This window comes from Balearica regulorum, chromosome 3 (assembly GCF_011004875.1).
Source record: "Balearica regulorum gibbericeps isolate bBalReg1 chromosome 3, bBalReg1.pri, whole genome shotgun sequence".
Taxonomy (NCBI): Eukaryota; Metazoa; Chordata; class Aves; order Gruiformes; family Gruidae; genus Balearica; species Balearica regulorum.
Window position 1 is genome coordinate 101,842,576 of NC_046186.1, and position 19,610 is coordinate 101,862,185.

General features: G+C 48.6%; 1 protein-coding gene across 2 annotated transcripts in view; it reads left to right on the top strand.

The window, feature by feature from the left end:
• The first annotated feature begins 4,847 nt into the window (after nucleotides 1-4,847).
• Nucleotides 4,848-19,610, top strand: part of VASH2 (vasohibin 2) — a 35,449-nt gene continuing 20,686 nt past the window's right edge. The window contains exons 1-4 of one of the 2 annotated variants that reach the window (XM_075749232.1): nucleotides 5,308-5,431; nucleotides 6,716-6,886; nucleotides 10,624-10,712; nucleotides 13,041-13,097. In XM_075749232.1, coding sequence (XP_075605347.1) covers nucleotides 6,743-6,886; nucleotides 10,624-10,712; nucleotides 13,041-13,097 — 290 coding nt within the window. In that variant the 5' untranslated portion in view covers nucleotides 5,308-5,431; nucleotides 6,716-6,742. Of the gene's footprint in view, nucleotides 5,432-6,715; nucleotides 6,887-10,623; nucleotides 10,713-13,040; nucleotides 13,098-19,610 lie in introns of both variants that reach the window. The other variant, XM_075749231.1, reaches the window with a different exon arrangement.

A 19,610-nucleotide genomic window follows, 5' to 3' on the forward strand; every position in this document is an offset into this window, starting at 1 on the left:
TGAGGGGCGGAAAGAGAAAACTTGCAAAACAGTTTTGGGGAGGCCTGATTTATAGGCTTTTCCTGCCACTTGGGGTGGTTGTTTTGTTGTTTTTTGGTTTTTTTTTTTTTTTCCCTAATGCTGGAAATCTTGTGTGTTGGATTAGCCTGAGATCAACTGGAGTCCAGTTAAACAAACCCATCTAAAATAAACACTGTAATGATTTGCTGCAGTAGAATTACTGCGGGAGGTCCTTCTCCTTGCTCAGGCAGAAATCAGAAGATATTGCGGATGTTCTCTATTGATAAAGCCAGAGCAGCTGATGGCTGTTTTTTCTGCTAGACTATTGCAAAATAAATATTATGTTTAGTTCCCAGAAAGGGCTACCTTGGGGAAAACTCTAAAGCAGCACACCCTCAAGCATTCCTTTTATAGCTTGCTTGTTTTTCCCCCCAACTTTACATATTTATTTTCCCAATGATCACATTGATTAATACATAAAGTTATCATTCTTAGTGGTTATGTAAATCACTCCTGCAAATTTGCATCAACAGCCATTACCATATTGCCATGGTTACATCCTTATCACAGTTTAACCTTGCATTTCATTACTAACCCAATCCAATTCCAGCATAACTTCCAGTTTGAGGTAAAAGCCCCAAACAAATAAGTTTTATTTTCCTTTTCAAGGATCAAATGAGGTCACTGTGGTCTTTTCAGGAAATGGACTAATATTTGCATAGCAATAAGGCAATTCACTTATGGCAAACAAACTTTTTTTGACCTGTGTTTTCGACCTTCCCTTCCACAAAGCTGAAGCACCTTTTTAGGATTAAATATTTCCAACTGCTGCTGCTTTTCTGGACATACGGTAGTTCCTAAATTTAGAAAAGGCCACGAAGATCACTTCGCTTGGCTTTAGCAGAAGAGTGCACCCAAGCTGGGGATACTTGTAAGGTACCCAGGCTTCATGCTTTTGCCCTGACTGCTGCCCGCTGGAAGTACTGGACATATTTCTTGCTCCACCAGTAACCGACCTGCCTCTTTCTTACATGCTCAGTGCCGGTACACAAAACTTGACTGACTGCAGAACGCTTAGCATGTACTTTTGCGACCTGGATAACAGCACAGGTCCAGATCTATCATGCTGCCACCGATTCGCACGTACCTGATGGAAGGAAAGAGTACATGAGACCTCGCAGGCACTCATCACACCAGTGGTCCATTTGCCAGCAAAGCCAGCAGGTCACTGCCCTGAGCCCAGCTCGGGCTGGAGCCGTGGGCCAGGGAAGCCTTCTCCTGCTCACTCCTGGCATCTGCACCGAAGGGCTGCTTGGAAACAATGGGTAATAGAGGAAGTATTTTCCCAAATAAGCCCAAATAAATAAACTGCCTCTGTGCGTGTGGAATATCACAGGGCAGTGAGGGTTTGCTACGCGGCAGGGCTGAATTCATTGCTGTGGGCAAGAAGGTGCTTACTGGGGAAGGGGCTAGTGGGACTCCTTGGAGGCATGCGGAGGTGATGCTTCTGGAGAAGAAATCTTCTTGGAAAAAGTGCCGATGCTGATATCACCTTGCTGCCATGGTACGATTAAGAGCCATTAATTTTCCCGCAGTTGGTTGTGTAATTGCGCTGCAGGGCCTTTTGAATGCTGCATTTAAATTAGTCTGCAATTGGAAATAATGAAGGTTAAAACCCTCTTAGGTGATTTTATGATCAAATTAGTTCCTTTGACCCAGAAAGCAGCTGTGGTAGCAACAAGCTCTGCATTAGGAACAAGGCGGTAGGTTCGAGGTGTTATTCAGAGCTAGCTTTAGGAAGGTACCTCCAGGCAAAGTGACTGGATTTCAAAATCAACAGGCACTGGAGCAGGGGCTGGGCAGCAGCCTGGGGACGAGGGGAAGGGCAGCACCGGCAGGGCTGAGGAAGAGCAGCAAACAGAGTGGACAACAAGGTAGTTCTGCTGAGAGTTATGGTATCAAAATTAGGTGGTCCCGCGAGGTGAAAGCTGTCAGATGCTGGGAGGATGCATGCTGCATATCCCACCCTGCTCTTGAATGTCTGCTGTAATATCCCCGTAATATTGGGGAGGGCTTGGGCTAAACCAAGGCAGCACCTGTCTATTTTCACTCTAATTTGCAGCTGGGAAAAGGCTAATTAAGGCTTTTCCTTAGCTGTAGGGACTTGGGGACTCTGGTTTTATCTCCTTAGGCTGTTACTTTGAAGTTGCCATTAGACTCAGGACTTCAGCTAACTTCTGCCCTGCCAGTCCAGCCTACAGCTGGGCTTGGACACACTGGCTGGCCTCTGGGAGGATGACTTGTCCTGCTTCAGCCTAAGCATCAAGGAAGAGCTGGAGAAGAAGAAGAGCTTTTGTTCTTTTGGTCCTGATGGGAAGGGACCTGGGTGCTGTTATGGCTGTGCCTGCAGAGGACAGGGCTGTGGTGGTGTCCGGACCTTGCTGTGCCCCTTACTTGCCCGGCCAGGGAGAGTCCGTCCCTCTGGCACGGATCATACCCTGGTGTGGAGCCTGCAGAAGGCTTTGAGCCGCAAAGCACAGAGCATTGCTCTGGTCTTCACACTTTCAGGGTGGCGAGGAAGCGAGTGTAGGGAAGCATGATCTGAGGGTTCCTGGCTGCTCTGGGCAGCGGAGCAGCACTGAGCGAGGCTGTGACAGCCTCACCACAGTTGCCCATTCCAACAATGAACAAGGCTCTGGGACATGCATGACTGTGAATCTGTGTATCAGCATTCTTGATGATAACTTTCTGCCGCACAATCCCAACGCTCTGGGCTCCGTCACACGCACTGTGCCCCTGGGCTGTTCACACATGGCTGCCGCCACATGCACAGTCCCATTAGTCCTAAGATGCAGGCCTGAATGATTTTCAAGCTTTCCCCTGGCTCTGCTCCAGCAAACTCACAGACTTTCTCAGCCTTCCTTTCCTCACGCTGCCTTGCCTGGGCCTCCCTCTGCTCCTCGAGAGCCCTCTCCTCCGTGGCTGCAGCCATCTGCAGCCTCTCTGGGTCTCTGTGCTTCATCAGTTCCCATCTGGAGCTCATCTTGGTGTGCTCACATCTCACTGATGTGCAGGCTCATCTGCGCTCCAGGAGGAGAGAGGAACTGCGTTTCCCATGGGATCCTGCTCCAAAACCCAGTGAGGGGGTGCAGATCGCCTCTGGCAGGCACGGCGGTACTTTTGCCTTCCAGTTGCAATGTTTGCCTGACCATTAGGGAAATGCAGGACATAGGGGTGAGGGTGAAGACTTCACCGCAGCTCTAAATCTACTCTGACCTTTTCTCTTCTCCCCCAAATTGTGTCGCCTTTTATGCACTGGGTCCCCACATTCTGCTTGGTGGGGTCCCTACAGCAAAGTCTCCTGGGCTGAAACCTAACACTGGGCAAGCTGTGTAAGCTGAAAGCCTTGGTTGCTTTAGCTGATGGAACGGCCTTTCTCTGGCCTTTACGTTAAACCTCCTGATGAGATTCAGGCGTGCCGTGTGGCCAGGATGCGGCAGGGAAGATTACTGCTACGACTCACAGAGATGTCAACTCCTGCAGAGAGCGATTAGCAACTCAGCATACGCCCGTGGCTCCCGAGAGCCTTCAGGAAGCTGATTAGGGCACTGGAGAGATTTATTTATGATGAGAGATGAAAATCAGTAGTTGCAGCTGCTGAGGAGATGCACAGGTACGCACCCAGCGTGGCTGGGAGCAGGGGAGGTCAGAGTGGCAGCAGTATCTCAGTGCATGGGCAGGGGTTGGGAACAACATTTTTCAGACTATTATTTATTTCTGATGTAGAGTCACCTCTAGCTTTAGGTAGGTTGACATGGTTGTGCTTGATATAAAGAGCTAAAAACTGCCTCCAAGCATGGAAATAAGCATCAAGGAACTGAGCTGAGTGGTGGAGATGTCAGCAGCAGCCAGGGAGTCGTCTGCCCAGGAGGTGCTGCAAGGCCACAGGTATGGCTGGGCAAAGCCCTGGGGGAGAGACAGGTATCGCCAGTTTTCTCGGCTGCCACTCCCTTACATCAGGCACGGGTAGAGAAGGACCAGACACCGCTGTTTCTGTGGTGTCAGCAGTGTGTGCGGATGTGGGAGGCAGTCACCTCTGACCGCTGCAGAGGATCAAGGCAGGACATCGCTGCTGTCTATAGCGCAGTGTGAGACACCCTGAGTAACGGAGCTGTGCTCTGAGTCACGGATCATTCACCTGGCCCTCTGGCAGTCTGTGTGGCAGCAAAACACTTAGAGAAAGGCCACGCTGTGACTACCCTTCCTCCTACTGAGGCGTCCGGCACCCAGTGCTCCTACCACTAGAGCAGGAAATACACCCCTGGAGAACGAGCACCACCCTGTGAGCTGTCCCTGGCAAAGGGAGGCTGCGGGCTGCGATGAGACTGCTGTCACTCACCCCTGGGGTGGCACTCCCCCAGGTCTGGGGTACTCCTTTGCCCACCAAACAGAAGAGCTCTGTAGCCTTCACGTTCAGTCTGGGACCTCACTGCCATCACTCGATGGTTAATGAATTTTCCAGCTCCGTTAGGAAGAACGGAGCAGACCAGCTCACTTCAATGAAGAATTTGATCTTCAGGCGCCCCTCACGCAGCGGGTTCCGGGACGTACGGCACGGAGTGGCATGGCACAGCGCAGCGGGCCAGGGGCCGCAGCCCCACGCCGGGGGTCTGCGGGTGAAGAGGCTCAGCCTGCGCCGCTTGGCTCGGGGGACCCGGCCTGCCCGGCAGGGGGCGCCTCCCGCCAGCGTCTCCGCCAGTCACGGTTCGTCCCGCCCCCCCAGCCCCGCCCCTCTTTGTTGCAGCCGCCAATAGGAGCGCGCCGAGGGCGGGCGGGCGGCCGGTAGCGTGGTAACGCGGCGGCATGGAGTGCGGCGTGGGGCGCGCCCCAAGCGCGGCCGGGGCCGGGCTGGGGCGCCCGGGACGAGCGAGCCGCCGTGCTGTGGGGCGGGCGGGTGCCCGCCGCTAGGGCGGGAACAGACCCCGCGCCCAGCCTCCTCCGCACGCACGTACGTAATACATACACATATATATATATATATTTTAGAGAGAGAGGGCCCGGGCGGTAGCGAGGCCGCGGGGCGCTTCCCGGCAGCGGTCCCCGCGGCGCCCCCCCCGGGCTCGGGCATGGCCGCGGGGCTATGACGGGCGCAGCGGCGGGCGGCGGCCCCGGGAGCACCCGCCGTGCGGCGGTCGGCAAGGCGGGGGGCCGGTCGCGGAGCGCCCAGCCGCGGGCGGCGAGCGGCGGCGGGAGCGGCGGCGGCTCTGAGGAGGAGGAGCAGCGGGACGGCGGGTCGCTCTTCCTGGTGAACAAGAGCGGCTTCCCCATGGACGGGCAGACCTGGGAGCGGATGTGGGGGCACGTGGAGCGGGTGCACCCCGACGGCGGCGCCGTGGCGGCGGCCATCCGGAGCGCAGCCCGCCTGGCTCGGGTAAGGCGAAGCCCCCGTCCCCCCTGTTAAAAAAAAGAAAAAAGAGGGTGCCACAAAGCCCAAAGCCAGGCATCCCGCGGCTGCCGGGTTTTGCGGGCGTCGGGGGAGACGTAAGGCTGGGCGGGAGGGTGTTGTGTCAGCCCTGAGGATGCTCTCGGCCCCTGCCTGCTGCGAGGGGCAGCAGGGGGAAAGCTGGAGTGCCCGCTTCTTGAAAGCGCCCAAAACGGGGTACGGGGATCTGTGCCGCGGGATGCTTAGGAGCTGGAGTTGGTGTCTTGGGAAACGAGTAGAAAGAAATTTATTTTTATTTTTTTATCTTGGGGAGGAAAAAACAGAAAACAAGAATTAAGAGAAATCTTCAGGCACTGAATGAAGTGCTTTGTGCAATTTAAAGCATGTTTCGCTCAGCTGTTTGGAACACAGGCATTTCCTGAAACACAGCCTTGCTCCTGAAATGTAATAAGGGATTTAAACCTCAGACATTTCATTTCTAGTATGTGGAAAGATGCCAAATGCTTTTGTCTTGTACGTTCCTCGGTACAAGCTCCAAACAGTTCTGCCTGACTTGAGTCTTTTTGCTCTAGCCAACAAATAAAATGTTGTCTGCTGACGTTCCAAGGCTTCTCGCCACTGTGCTGCATTACCGTTCGCAATGTCTTTAACATTGTCGGCTTTGGCAGACTTCGAGCTTGATTCGCTTCTCCCACCAAGCAGCATTAATCTGAGCTGACCACTGGAGTTGGCGTTGATTCGTACCCCTCTGCACGCTGGGGTGAGATGGCTGGGCTGGCGCTGTCATGGTCCGAGTTGTCAGTGATACGTATACTTGTTCTTTTTGTGAAGTAGAAAGGAAAAATTCTGTGCACAGAGAAGCTGAAAGTGTATTGAGTTGGGCTGTCTTGCAAAGGCGCTTGTCAAATAAGATGCAGGCTGAAAAGGCCTTTCATCTCTCTTCTGCAATGTTTTAGTTCAGCATAAGTGCAAAAGGGGCAATCTCTGTTTCCTTGCTTCCATCGTGCTGGCACCAGCCTTTGTTTGGATGGGGGAGCAGATCCAGCTAAAGAAGAATCTGGCTATGCTAGGTTTGTTTGCGGTTCCCTGATGTGGTTCCATCTCATACTTGTGCAAGTGCTTGAGCTAGAAATGAAGGGGCAGGGAGAGGTCAGAAGTTCTCGTTTCAGCAGTGTGACCAGCTTATGCTAGTCTAAACGGCCTGCAGATCTGTTTGGTGTTACGAGATGGCAAAGCATGCACTGGACTTTATTTCCTTCCCTTAATTCCTAGCTCTGAAGCATGTGACTTTTACTGGTGATGCCCATAGTGACTGACAATGCATCTGGTGAGAGATGTGCTGGTGGCTTCAACATGCCAGCTCGCTGTCTGCCAGAGCATCCTGGCGAGCACTGCCCATGGCTTTTTCCTCAGTGCCAAAGCATGGGGTTGACTTGGTGTGTGGTATGTCCTGAAGCTGGGTAGGAGGAAAAATGTTTTGAAATCTGCTTGGCTGAATCATTTTATAGCAGTTACTAGTTGCTGATTGGTGGAGGATGCTGTAAAAGAGTTCCATTGAGTTCCTCCAGCACTGTCCGGCAGCAAACTCCCTGTCACAGTGATTAACTTCTTCAAGGGCAGAAAGGCCTGGCATCCCCTGTGACTAATTAGCTCTTGCTGGCTAAGCCTGGGACCTCTGGGGTCAGAGGGTAGTTTGAGGACCACCTGGTTCTTATTAAGGCCAACACAACTCAGGTGAGCAAATGAAGGGCAGGAGCAGGTTTGTTTAGGAACCCACTACCACTTTGTAGCAAAGTTGTGATGGTAATTTCTGGGTAGAGTAGGAATGTGAGGAGAGAGTTGTTCCTTAAATGATCGTGCAGCTTTTTTAATTGTTTTGTGCCACTAGGTATGTGGTACCTTCCAAAAGACCAGGTACTGCTGATTGGGAGTGATGAGAGAAACTTGTGCCTGTGAGAAGATGGTTTGTAATTCTCTTGCATTGATAGTGATGTGTGCAACTGCTCCATTTTTGCATCTGATCTGTTGTTAATCCCTAGTGAGAGTGGTCATCCCTTCCCCAAGAAGCTCCACTTGGTTGCTCTAATCATCTTGGTATTAGTCTCAGCAATCATACACGCAGGGTGGTAAGTAGCTTGTTACTGTATTGGCAATGTTGTCCTTACTGGAACAAATGCAAACTGCAGGGGTGCAGGGCTGCTTCTTTCCCGGGAGGAAGAATCCTCACAAAAAAACAGCTTGTCTGTAAGGGGGGCAATTTCGGAACCTGAGGGGTCCCTTGGTTGCACCCCCCACCTCTGCCTTTTGGCTTGAGCTCTGAGAAGGTTGTGGGCTCCCGGTTCAGAAGGGCTGTGCAATCCTTTACATGGCCTGTGATCTTGGAGATACTTGGAGATCTTAGTGAATTAAACCTCTTGCCAGCTTTGAGGACTGTAGCCTGCCAGCTTCATCTGTGCTAAGTAACAGCATAGTTGAAGGGCGAGCTAGCAGAAAATGACTTTCTGGTCATTAAGTGAGACACAGTGGAGTCGGGTAAGATGAGTTTCACACAGGATGTCTGTGGTAAACTGCGACTACAGCGTTTTCAGCCACAGGATGACTCCAGTTCTGCCACAAGTCTCTGCACTGCAGCGGCTCTGCTGTCTCTGCAGCTGCCACTGCTTGGAAATACTGATACCGGGTCAAGGCCCTTTCTTTCATCTGCCTGGTCTCAGAATTTCACTTGCTTTATAAATTCATGATCTGCAGTGCTGTGTCTGCATTTCCTCTTGTCAGCTCTGGCATCCCACTACAAATCCTCACTGGCTCCTGGCTGCTGTGCTGGGATGTGCACCGGTAGCTGGAGGGCTGCAGCCTCAACCACAACAGCATTGCGCTTTGCTTGTGGTATTGTGTAGCCCTGGCTTCTGCTCTGTACTGGCTGGGCGCCCAGGAACAGTGTTCCTTTAGCCAGGGTAGGAATTTTGGGGGAAAAAATGGGGTTTGTTTGGAGGGAGCGGCCAGTGGCTGTCTGCATGGAGCTGTGTACTCCCCTCCTGGCACTGGAAAGAGGAGAGGCGTGTGCTGTCCTGCATGGGGGAAGACTGATGGCCACTTCTCCCTTGTTGCCTGAGATCTGGAGGGCCTTGTGCCTCCTGGCTCGGCAGACTTGCTGAGATCACTTTAACAGACAGGTGGTGGGGTATGTGTCAGCTGTTGGGAAAACCCAGGTTCTCTTTACCCAAGTGTGCCCCTGTGGCTGACATGATCATCCCCCACCTTGGAAATGGGGAAGCACCTCGCCTGGAGGTCCAGACTTGACCCCCATGGAGAGCGTGGCTGCTGTGGGTCACAGCAAGGGCTGTGTCCCTCCGCACTGGTGCGGTCCCTATGGCATGCTGTCCTGTTCCGGAGCTGGGTGAGGGCAGGGGCCTCCATTTTACATAGGGCTGGGAAAGGGGTGCTATTCCCCACCTCTGCAGCAGCCAGGCGTCTTGCTGGCTCTGACTCCCATTGCCTTGGCGTGTTGTGCAATGTGTGCACCTAGAGTGTTGTATCTCTGAAGGAGTGTTTATATTGGAGCAGGAATGATCCTGGAAGGATTTGACAGCCCTGCTTTAATTCCCTATTTCGGATGCTTGCTGCTTCTGAAACTCAAGCCTCGTCTGGTGCGTTGAGTCCAGGCCTGCCTCAGTGCCCAGAGGGACAGGTGAATAATTTGTCCAGACCAAAGGAGTTGGGGCAGAAGGAACTTGTGAAACAGAAAAATTGTCTCTAATGAAGAGGTTAGGTGTGGAAATTGTGATTAAGATGCGTTAATGAACCTTGTTTATAACTCCCACTTGTTTGGAGAGAAAACCTGTGTGTGAGTGGTTGTCTCCCGTGTGGCGCTGGGGATGGTGGCAGCATGCTGGAGGCCTGGCCATCTGTCTCCTTGCCACTTAAAATATATTTCTGTGTGCCAGTAATGTAGGAGTTTCCATTTTGGGTTTTCCCTTCTCTGAGATGTATTTACTATTTGACTGTAGTAACTAGCCACATGTAGTAAATGTTGAGTTTTAGTTGTGTTTGGGATTATTGGTGCTTGCTCTCTGAAAAAAAAAAACCCCACAGTCCTTCCATCTTAGTGGAGGTGGGAATGGCAGAGGAAAGTCTGTGTGGCAGAGATGGCCCTGTACCACCTGAACTCACTTTTCTTATCTGTAATTGCTGACTTGAAGAGTATTTAGAACAGTAATATTGCAATTTATGATCTTCAAACTATTGTAATGATGTCACGAGCCCACGGATGCTACACATTTTCCTTTGCCCCTTGCGTCTTGGCTACCCAAGTGCTGGTTCCTGAATTTGGATCTGCATTAATAGTTAAATAAACTGTTTCCTCCACTACGTTTGTGAGAATTGTACTAACTTTTGTTAGCCTCTCTGTCCACTTTAGCATCTGCTGACCCCGTATTTTGCAGTCTTGCCCCTAAAATAAAGAGACTTGGGACAAGGCCCTGCTCCTTTCCTGTGTGGCTGCAGGCTCAGGAGCCACGTAGCTGTGGAGATTAAATAAGGATTGAGGGCCCAGCTTCTTAAAGTGCTTAGGCACAAGCAGATGTCTTATGGGATTTTTCCAAAATCCCATTACGGTACCAGTCTATATCTTTAAGTGTCTTAATATCATTAAATATCTGGGTTCTAGGTACCATGTGCTCCCTGCCCAGCAAGTGTGCCACTGACACATGGCAGATGGGAAATTATGCAGCCTGAGATCCTTGTCTCTTTATTTCTCTCATGGTAGACAAAACCAAAGATTAGACTTGAAATGGCTTCTTGTGGGAGAGGACAGCAGAGTCAGCGCTAGGACTCTGCTCATCCAAACTGCCCTGTGCTAGAAGAGAAAAATGGGAAGCGTTTGCTTTCTGTGCTGGACTACCTGCGCATGTAGGGTAGTGTTTGAGGAATATCGGTGGCCAGGACAAGCAGCCTGCCCTGGCCTCTCCACGCCAGCAGGGATGAGGCCAGCTCCAGTGCACAGGCAGCCCCTGTTGTCAGTGGGGTGACTTTGCCTGATGCTTGAGTTTACGTGGGTTCGAGCCATCTGTGCTGCCGTGTTGCATTGCACTAAGCACATGCCACTGCCCAAGTAAATCATTTATCTGCTCTGCAGGGAGCTGCAACTGTCTAACCTCTTTATCTTTTTTTTTTGTGTCCAGCCCTCTGTGCCGCCAGTGCCGAACTACAAGCTCTCCATGTCAATCCCAGAATGGCTCCAGGCAATACAGACCTACATGAAGATGCTGCAGTATCCTTCTCCAGTGCTGGCTTGTGCCAGGCATGAATTAACAGGGGCTTTACCAAAGCACTAGCTGGTCATGAGGGCTTGGGATTGTTCAGGGGTGAAATGATGCCTCTAAGGATTTGTGATAGCACCTGCAGCACTGAGCTTGTCACAGCAGTCCTCTGGGAGATGTAATTAACTTTAAATGATACTGAAGAATTTAACTGAAGTAATGTTGGTGGGGAGTAGAAATGTGCATTTTGGTTTATGAGAATATTATGATCAGACTGTGATGCTTGGAGAAATAATATGGCATCTCATTGCAAAGCGGCTAAGGGAGAGCTGGTATTGTGGCAAACCCTTTTTTCCTCTGCCCTGGCAGGTCCTGCAGGCTCCCTGAGGACTGCCTATGTGCTCAGCTTGCAGGGGGTGCTTGTCATTGGGGTGGGGGGCACAAGCAGCTGTCCTGACTCTGAAGTGGGCAGGCTTGTCCATGGCCCAGGAACTGACCAAAGGATTCCCTCCTTCCAGATGTCCCACCTAGCTTGGGGGGCTCATCAGAGATGTACTGATCTATCCAGCCTCCTGATCGCTGCCCCATGCCTAATACCTGACCGTTTCCATTGCTGGCAGATAATGTCAGAGGAGATGGTTGCTGGCCCAGACGCTGTTCTTCTCTCTGTTTTTCCTTTTTTCTAAACTCTCCCTTTTTGTGTGGGTACATGTGTGTGTGGAGGGAAGCAGTGGGGGGGGGATGAGGAATGAATGTAAAGTCCTGTTAAGGATTAAGAAAGGATATGGGTGGCAGCTGGAAGAGCATCCAAAAATAGCAGGCATGGTTAGCCTGCTGGGGAGTAGTGGCTGGGATCAAGGCAGCAGCAGGGGTTGGAGCCGCAGCAGCTGCTGGCGGGGGAGGCTGGGGCCAGCCTGCTCTGCGGGGGTTTGGCACACTTCTCTTCTGCATGTTGGCCACTTGAGTAGGACAAGAGGCTTGCTGCTCAGTGGGGTTGTGCTGGAGAGGACACCATGTCACACAGAGCTCCAAAAATTATATTCCAGTGGTCTTGAAGTCCTGTACTCTGCTACATAGCATGAGCAGGACTTAGGCATGGGGTTTGGATCTGTGTTCAGAAAACCTTCAATGTGGGGTGGGAAGCGGGGTCTGAGCTTCCTTTGTGGGCTGAAGGAGGTTATATGCTTTGTTCAGAGCACTCTGAAAGGGCCTCATGAATTACATTTTGAAAGCAGAAGGGAAGTAAAGCCTCATTCCTGGAGAACTCTGAACTCTAACTGAAGTCAGTTCAGAGCATCCTGGTGTGAGCTGGAGTTTTTATTTAGCCCATGGTTATACAGCCAGCAGCGGTGCTATTTATGCCTCGCAAGGGAACCTTTGCCTCTGTGGGGTCACCTGTTTTTGCCCTGGTATCACCACCACAGTTTTGCTGGCAAGAATGTTCTCGTGTTGCGTTGGGAACTAGGCTGGGGAACAGATTCACCTGGAAAAATAACCTAGCAATAGTAAGTGGATGGTGTGATTTTTTTTTTAAATTATTTTTTGTTGTTGGGGGAGCGGTTTAGTTTGTTTTTACTGGACAGATCAGCTTCCTGATCTGATTTACTGCATTAATGCTTGAACAGCTATGCTCAAGGAGCAGGGAAGAGGCTGTTTTTGGTGCTGCTGCTGCACGGTAGTGTGCACTCCTGGGGAAGTGGTGCTGATGTTTAGATGATGGGTGACTGTCTGCTGATATCCTTTGTAATGAACTTTTCTCCTGTGCTTATAGTGTTAATTAATAATCTTGAGCTGCACTTAGCTGGTTATTTTCATTTCAAGTGCATTGTATTTTTTTAGAGAATGATTTCTATTTCCTAGATGTAAATGGATGCACTTGCCATGCTTTCAGTTTACAGATCATACCTGAGGTATGTGGCCGACTAAGTTAAAAACTTACAGAGGAAATAAATTCTTTCAAATCATGAATGATGTTGATTGGTTTGGCTGGACTATAAAAGCTTTCTCTTGCCCAAGTGGGAGATTTTTTTCAAACTTGTAATAGTGAGTGGGACCAAGAGGGAAAAGTGAGTTCAGAACCCTCAAATGCCAAACTCAAGTGTCATTTTAGACAAACAACCTTTTTGCTTAACTCTCCACCTAATGCTGGTTAATGTCATATAAAAAGACGAGTCAAAAATGTGCTTTATTTCACATGCCAGGGTTTCATCTCTGAGTCAGTGGCTTTTACTGCTTGTTTTATGTTTCAACAGGAAATCGGAACTGAAATTCACCTTTTGACCATTGTTATTTTATTGTTTGACTGTTCAAGTTACTCTCCTTTAACAGACAAAATTCAGATACAATCACACGGGAACACAGTTCTTTGAGATTAGAAAAACCAGACCTCTAAGTGGGTAAGTGTCTCTGGAAGTGGTCTAGTGCCCTTGTCCCACATCATGTCAGCTGATCACCTTGGGCATCTAAGCACTGTAGCACCATGGCATGGGAGGGCTGTCTCCTCTGTGCCACGGCTCCTCTGGCAGGGCTAAAAAGTGTGTGTTTTGGCTGCCTTTGCAAGGAGGGTCCCAGTGTGCTGCCAGGTGGCAAATGGACCCATCAAGAGCCAATGAGCAGAAAGGCTGGTCTTGCTCAGCAGCTGTGTGGGAGCTGCATAGCTGCAGGCCAAAGCTGAATGCACAGGGTTGGGAAAACTTTCTTGCTTGTTGGGGTTGGGAGGGCTGGGCTACTTTTATGGAAACTATGTAGGTCTTAATGTTCTGGTTGTGCGGTCCCTTCCCCTGGAGGATCACAATGGACTGTTTAAAGTCATGGCCTTGCTTCTCCCTTTGCCACTTAACTTGCTGTTCCTTCCACCTGGTGGATTCGTGCTGGTTGGCCATGAGTTGTGCAACTCACAAGTAGTAACGTGCGCAGGGACTCTGGCAACAGAGAGCTGGGATCCCTTGCATATGAGAACTGCATCATAAACAGCTCTTTAATAGGACCCAGTAAATTAGCAGGTTAGGGTGGGAAGTGATGTTGACAACATTATGCTTTTATTTTAGGATGAAATTTAGATAAGCAGAATATAATTACTCCTGTAGACTGGCCTGTCTCTAGCTCTCCCCAGCTGTCTGTCATTAATCTAATGGTCTGTCACTGTAAATTCCAGTTCCCATCCCAGCTCTGCACTTCATGTTTTCATCTTACTGACAGCAATCTTTCCTGCTTCCTTTGCCTATGTAATGTTCACTGCACTGGTGGAACTAGTTTAAAAGAAATCCTGTGCCTTGAATGATAAATGGGTTTACAGAAGCTTAAACCAATTTTAAGGCTGGTCACTCATTTTTAAATTTGTCCCATTACTTTTTTCCAAGGAAGTGGAGGATGAAAATGAACTGTGCTCAGCACTCACCACTTGAAAGATTGGTGTCCTCCTTGGTCTGGATGAAAGCCTGGCTTATGAGGCAGTACCCTTTCCTGGAAGGGAACTAATATGGTGGAGATGCATCTGTAGCTTTGGATCCTCTAAGTGGTGCCATTTCCTCTGTTTACCTGCCTTAGTGTTTGCTTGCAGACTTGTGTCTGACTTTTCTCCTTGACCTGCTGCTGTTAAGACTTGTGTGAGTGACTTGGTATGTGGTGGTAGGGCTTCTGCAGAGTTAAGGAGGGTGCCGCTGCAAATGGCCCAACCCCTTGGGGCAGCCGCTCCAGCTTGCGAGGCACAGCTGCCTGTGCGTGGTGTACGCTGGACCTGCACAGTGTTAAGTCCTAAGACCTGTGCTGCTTTGCTCCTTGACCTGATGGATGGGAGTGCTAGCAGTAGTGGAGCTGTTAGGAGCACGCTTAGTTGCCCAGATCCTGTCATACTGCAGAGGGGCTCGAGCGCTTGCCCTGTCTTGGTTTCCCCAACTTAGAGAAGGGGAATAATACGTTGATCGCCCTGTAATGTTGAGGTGTCCCTAAAGGCTTTCCTTTCTTTCATCTGGGGTGCGTGGCTGTTCATACCAGCTGAGATACCTTCTCTTGCAGTTGTCCTTGACAATTTGTTTTCCTGCGTCAGGCCAGTTTTCATGAGAGCTGAAAAACTGCCCACGCCTGCAAGTTTTTTCCTGGGAGGTATGTTCTGCTTAGCAAGAAATCTGCTTCCAGCATGGTGACAACAGGTGTCTTGTGTAGAGCAGTACTTGTCACCTCAGTACAAGTTTCTGTTGTGTGAAAGACCTTGCTTGCTGTAAAACAAAGTTTGTATTTTCAAGTTGATTGGGTAAGATGCTGAGCACCTCCAATTGCCACCAGCTCTTGGAAGTTCAGGCTGTTCCCAGAGCTGTGATTTATTGATATTAAACATATTGCTTATTTCATAACATGAGGGCTCAAAGCTAATGAAAGTTTTATGAGATCTTTGGCAGCCTCTCTTGAAGAGAGCAGTAGCCGGACAAAAAGAAGCTGAGCACTAGATAGAAATTGAATATTCATAAATTCATGTGAAAGTGTCCTAAAGCAGCTGGGGCATATTAATGAATTTTTCTATTGTGGAGGGAGGACTAGATATTATAGAGATTTACTGTCAGCATCAGTGTGATGCATGAGAAAATAAAAATGCCTGGCTGCGCTTAGGAAGAAGAGCATAAATTATCTATAGGGACTCATAACATTAAGGGACACAGGCTTGCTATAATTCAATATTTACAATCTCTCAAGAAAAAGTCACTGTTCGCTATCAACTTGCTTCTAGGCTGCCAGACACCCTGTGGGTTTGTCTAGACTACAGATAACACTTTTGAAAATGTTAGATTTCTGTTGGTGTAGCTGTGTGAGTCGGGGTAATAGAGATGTGATCCTGCAAACTGTGTGTGGTGTTCCTGTTGTACTGGCAAACTGTGTCTGAAAATGCATCTTACCTGGCTTGAGTTTGCTGTATTTGCACAAAATCCAGATTTACAGGTGTAGCTATATCCACCATAGGAGTGCTTTGCTAATAGAGTGTACGAGGTATCCTGACCTAGGATGGCGTCCTTTACATAGGCTTCGTGATGTACCCTTTCGTACTGGTTGGGTAAAGGGCACCCCATGGAGTTCAGCTGATCCGTGGTGTGTGATACAAATGTTTCAGACACCGATTGAGCTGACTTTCCTTTTCCCATACAGGACTGTTCTGGCAAAACATATGTTATGGCTTTTGTTGGTACAACCATTCTGATAAAAAATGGCACTGTTAATTGAAATAGTCATTCCTTAAAACTCCAAAGCCTAGGTTGTGTAAGAGCTTTAGAAAGAAAAGTATTCCTGGCTATCTAGTAATATCTGTAACTGTGTGTTCAATGCCAACAAACTCTTATTACTGGTTTTACAAAGAGCAATAAGACCTCTGCAAGCTTCTGTTCGAGGATGCAGGCATGAAGAACAATGAAGAACAACTATCTTTGTCCTCCCCAGAGTATCTGGGGAGGTTGTAGATAGGTGTGGTATTGTGCTGTTCCCTCCAGTTAAGTGCCAGCTGGTCAGTGGGATCTATGACTGAAGCAAAAACTGATGTTTGGGTAGGTTTTGGGGACTTGGAGAAACTACAGCTCAGAAGCTACGCTGTGAAGATGGAGAGACATTGTGACTGATATAATGGGTAATCAATCGCAATAAAAGAGCGTGATAGAAGCAGTCACGTGGGAACGATGCAACCAAATAACAGCAAAGAGTGGGGGGTGGAAAATAATGCTGTTTCAGCACACCATGTTATTAAGGAACCCTGATGGACCTGTAAAGAAAAATGGGTTCATACCATTTCCAGACAATAGACTGCAGAAGGCATTTGAACATTTGCTTTTCTCTCTCACAAAGAGAAAACGTTACAGATACAATGCTTTGTTCTGCATGCGGTAGAAGTGCTTTTGCCACTGAAACAAACTGGATTTGCAAAGACTGAGAGCAGTAGCTGCTCTGCTGTTTTATCTCCTTTTGCTCCTGTTGGTGCCTTTCACTTCTCTCTTGGCTTTGTTGGGAGGAATAAAGCTACCAAGAGCCTCAGAAAAACTTGTGAGAGGGACATTTTATGGACCGTATGCAAGTAGCAAGGCCTGGGGAGGGACGACTTAGTGGAAAAGGTACTAGAGGATCTCACTAATTTAAAGTATATTTAAGTCTGTAGGAGTGTTTCTGGTGAAGGTAATGGGCAAAGTCCTCTCCTAACCATGGTCAGCTCTGAAGTGACTCCAGCATGATGGGTGTCAGCTGGTAAGATCCTCCAGTTTTGGGCATGCTGAAAGGTTTGAAGCTTTTTCTAACCTGTATATGAGATTGGGTATAAAAATCTGAGAGCAAAAGGAATTCATGGTTCCCATGAGATGTCTGTAGTTGCTGGTATTTTAAATTGAAAGCATCCAAAAGAGGCAAACCCAACTCCTCTACGGTCCTCTCTTAACTGTAGCAAGCAAGGGCGATAATCCAGGTGGGCTCCTGAAAACATTGGAAGAAATTTGAGTCAATTAACAAGGAAATATCACCATCTGCCAAGGACTAGATCTTGAGGGAGGAGCATGCAGTCTGTTCCCACTGGCTACATTTGTTAGAGATGTTAGATTCTTCACTGTGATCTGGAATAGAAATCTGCCTGGCAGACTTTAGATAGTGGTGTAAATCAAGGGGGAAGCTGCATGATGCTTATTTTTTGACTGTAGTGGTCTGCCTCGCATTACTGGAACAGGTGGGCTGCCCCCGTGCTCACTGGGTTCTGTGGAGAGGGTGGCTCTGGGCTAGTTCCCAGCTGTCTGTGATACAAGATGGAAAAGTATTGTGTTAGAGAACTGTATATGTGGAATCTGTTCAGATAAGTTGAAAGATTTAAAGAAAATCTCACAAACCCTGCTGAGGCAGGGAATTGAAATGCCTGATGCTGACAGCATGGTGAAAATTAGGGAGTGAAAGAAAATAAGGAAAGTACAAGTCAAAGAGCACTTGTAATTTGTTGTTTTAAAATGAGCTGGATGCTACATTGTTTGTCATACATCACTTAGAGAAATGACATGCAACCTCCAAACCATTAATACTTATGTTAGAGAGTGTGGGGAAGATGGGTGCTCTTGTTGGAAACCAGGGAAGGCAAAGATAACCAGCCTTTAAAAAAAAAAAAAAAAAAGGGTGGGGGGGAGATAAGTCTAGGAACTTTCTGAGTTTATTTCCAGTTTCAGGAAAAATGCTAGGGCAAATAATCAAGTGTCTGGAACATAACATGGTGATAAGTGATAGGCAATGTGAATTTAGTTTGGAAGTTTGATAATTTCTCTGATAACTTCCTTCTATGAGAGCAAGAACTTTTGTCAATCAGGAGTTGTGGACATCGTAACTCTTTGCTGTAGTATCGCTTTTGGCAGGCTCTAAGCGAGGCAGGGACCTCTAGTCTAAATGAAACTATGTTGACATAAGGAGGACCCAACCTGGTGAAAAGCAGCACTTAGAAAGGAGTACTTGCTCTTGCCTAGCAGAGTTTGTCAGTTGAGGTGTGTAATCTGTCCCAAGTCAAGTTTTTTCATTAATGGTATGGATAAGACTAATTATTTGCTAATAGATGTGCTCTGTGGTCCAAGCTGGACAAGGTGACAAGGCTTTGCAAGGTGGAATTGGAATTCAGAGTGATCTTCAAGGATAAGAGAGAGCTGGACTGGAACAAACAGAAGGTAATGTAGTAAGGGCAAATGCAGAGGAGGCTTTTGGGAATAGCCAGCTGTGGGAATACACAATAGAGAATGAAAGGCTGGGTTTTCACAGAAGGAGCTGGTCTTTAATAAATGTTTGCTTTCTCATGTTTACAGAGGAAAGGGTAGATTACAGCCTGTCGCATACAAATGTCTGTTGCAAGAGGAGAGATAATAAATGGTCTCCATGCCCACTGTGGGTAGCAGAAATAGCTTCTGATTTAAATTGCAAAAAAAGAAAGATTTAGTTTAAACATTAGGCAACCTTCTTAGATGCAAGGTTAAGTATAGGATAGATTAACTGGTGGGTTCCTGAGCCTTTGTGAACCCAGTTAAAAGTAGGTTGAAAAATTGATCTGTGAGGAGTGATTTAGATTTGGCTTATGCTACCTTGGGCAGAGCAGTGGCTTGGGGATTCTCCGAAGGCTCTGCTTCTGATGCAAACATGGGGTTTAAGGCCATGCTTCTTCTCAAGCTTGTTAAAAGTGGAAGAAAGGCTCTTTCAGTGGTTACTGAACTGGGTCATCTGCATAAATCCTGTGGTCTGTGTTGCAAATGCAGAGGAAAAAGCAAAGTATTTGTGGAGTGTTCCCCAGGACTCTGGGATGGGTGTGTGCGAGGGTGCAACCTGCCCTGTGGGTGCAGATGGATGCCTGCTCACTGATCACTGGTGATGCCTCCTGACTGATGCTCCCCTGGCACAGGTCCTCATCAGTGTCAGGGTCTGGAGGCCGTGGCTGTCTCTGAGCTGCCAGGTCCTGGGTGGTCACTAAGCACCTGCTCTTGTACCTGGTTGCTTTGAGCATGTGGTGGGACAGGAGGGCTTCCTGGAGTGCCTTCTGAGCCCAGTTATCTGATGGTGCTATGTAAAGGCAAGGGAGGGCTGCAATTAGCCACAGAAGGGACAGCTGTGGTACTTGGCCACTAGCAGGCAGCATGTTTTTAAGCAAGCAAAATGCTTCTCTTGTTTGTTTTAAATGTGTCTTAATAACCCTGCAGTGTCCTGGAGACCTATGCTTCAGAACAGCACGCATGTGGCTTGCAAACAGAGCATGTGTTAAATACAACTTAGTATTTAAATAGTGTGGGTGTTGCTGTGACAGATAAGTCAGTAGTCATTTGACTGCTCATTTAGGCCAATTACTTTGAAGATTCCCTCCCTGGCTGTGGAGCCATTAATGTTATCTCCATGCTGACAACACCTTGAAATCATGACAGCAGTAAGCTTGTGAAAGCAGA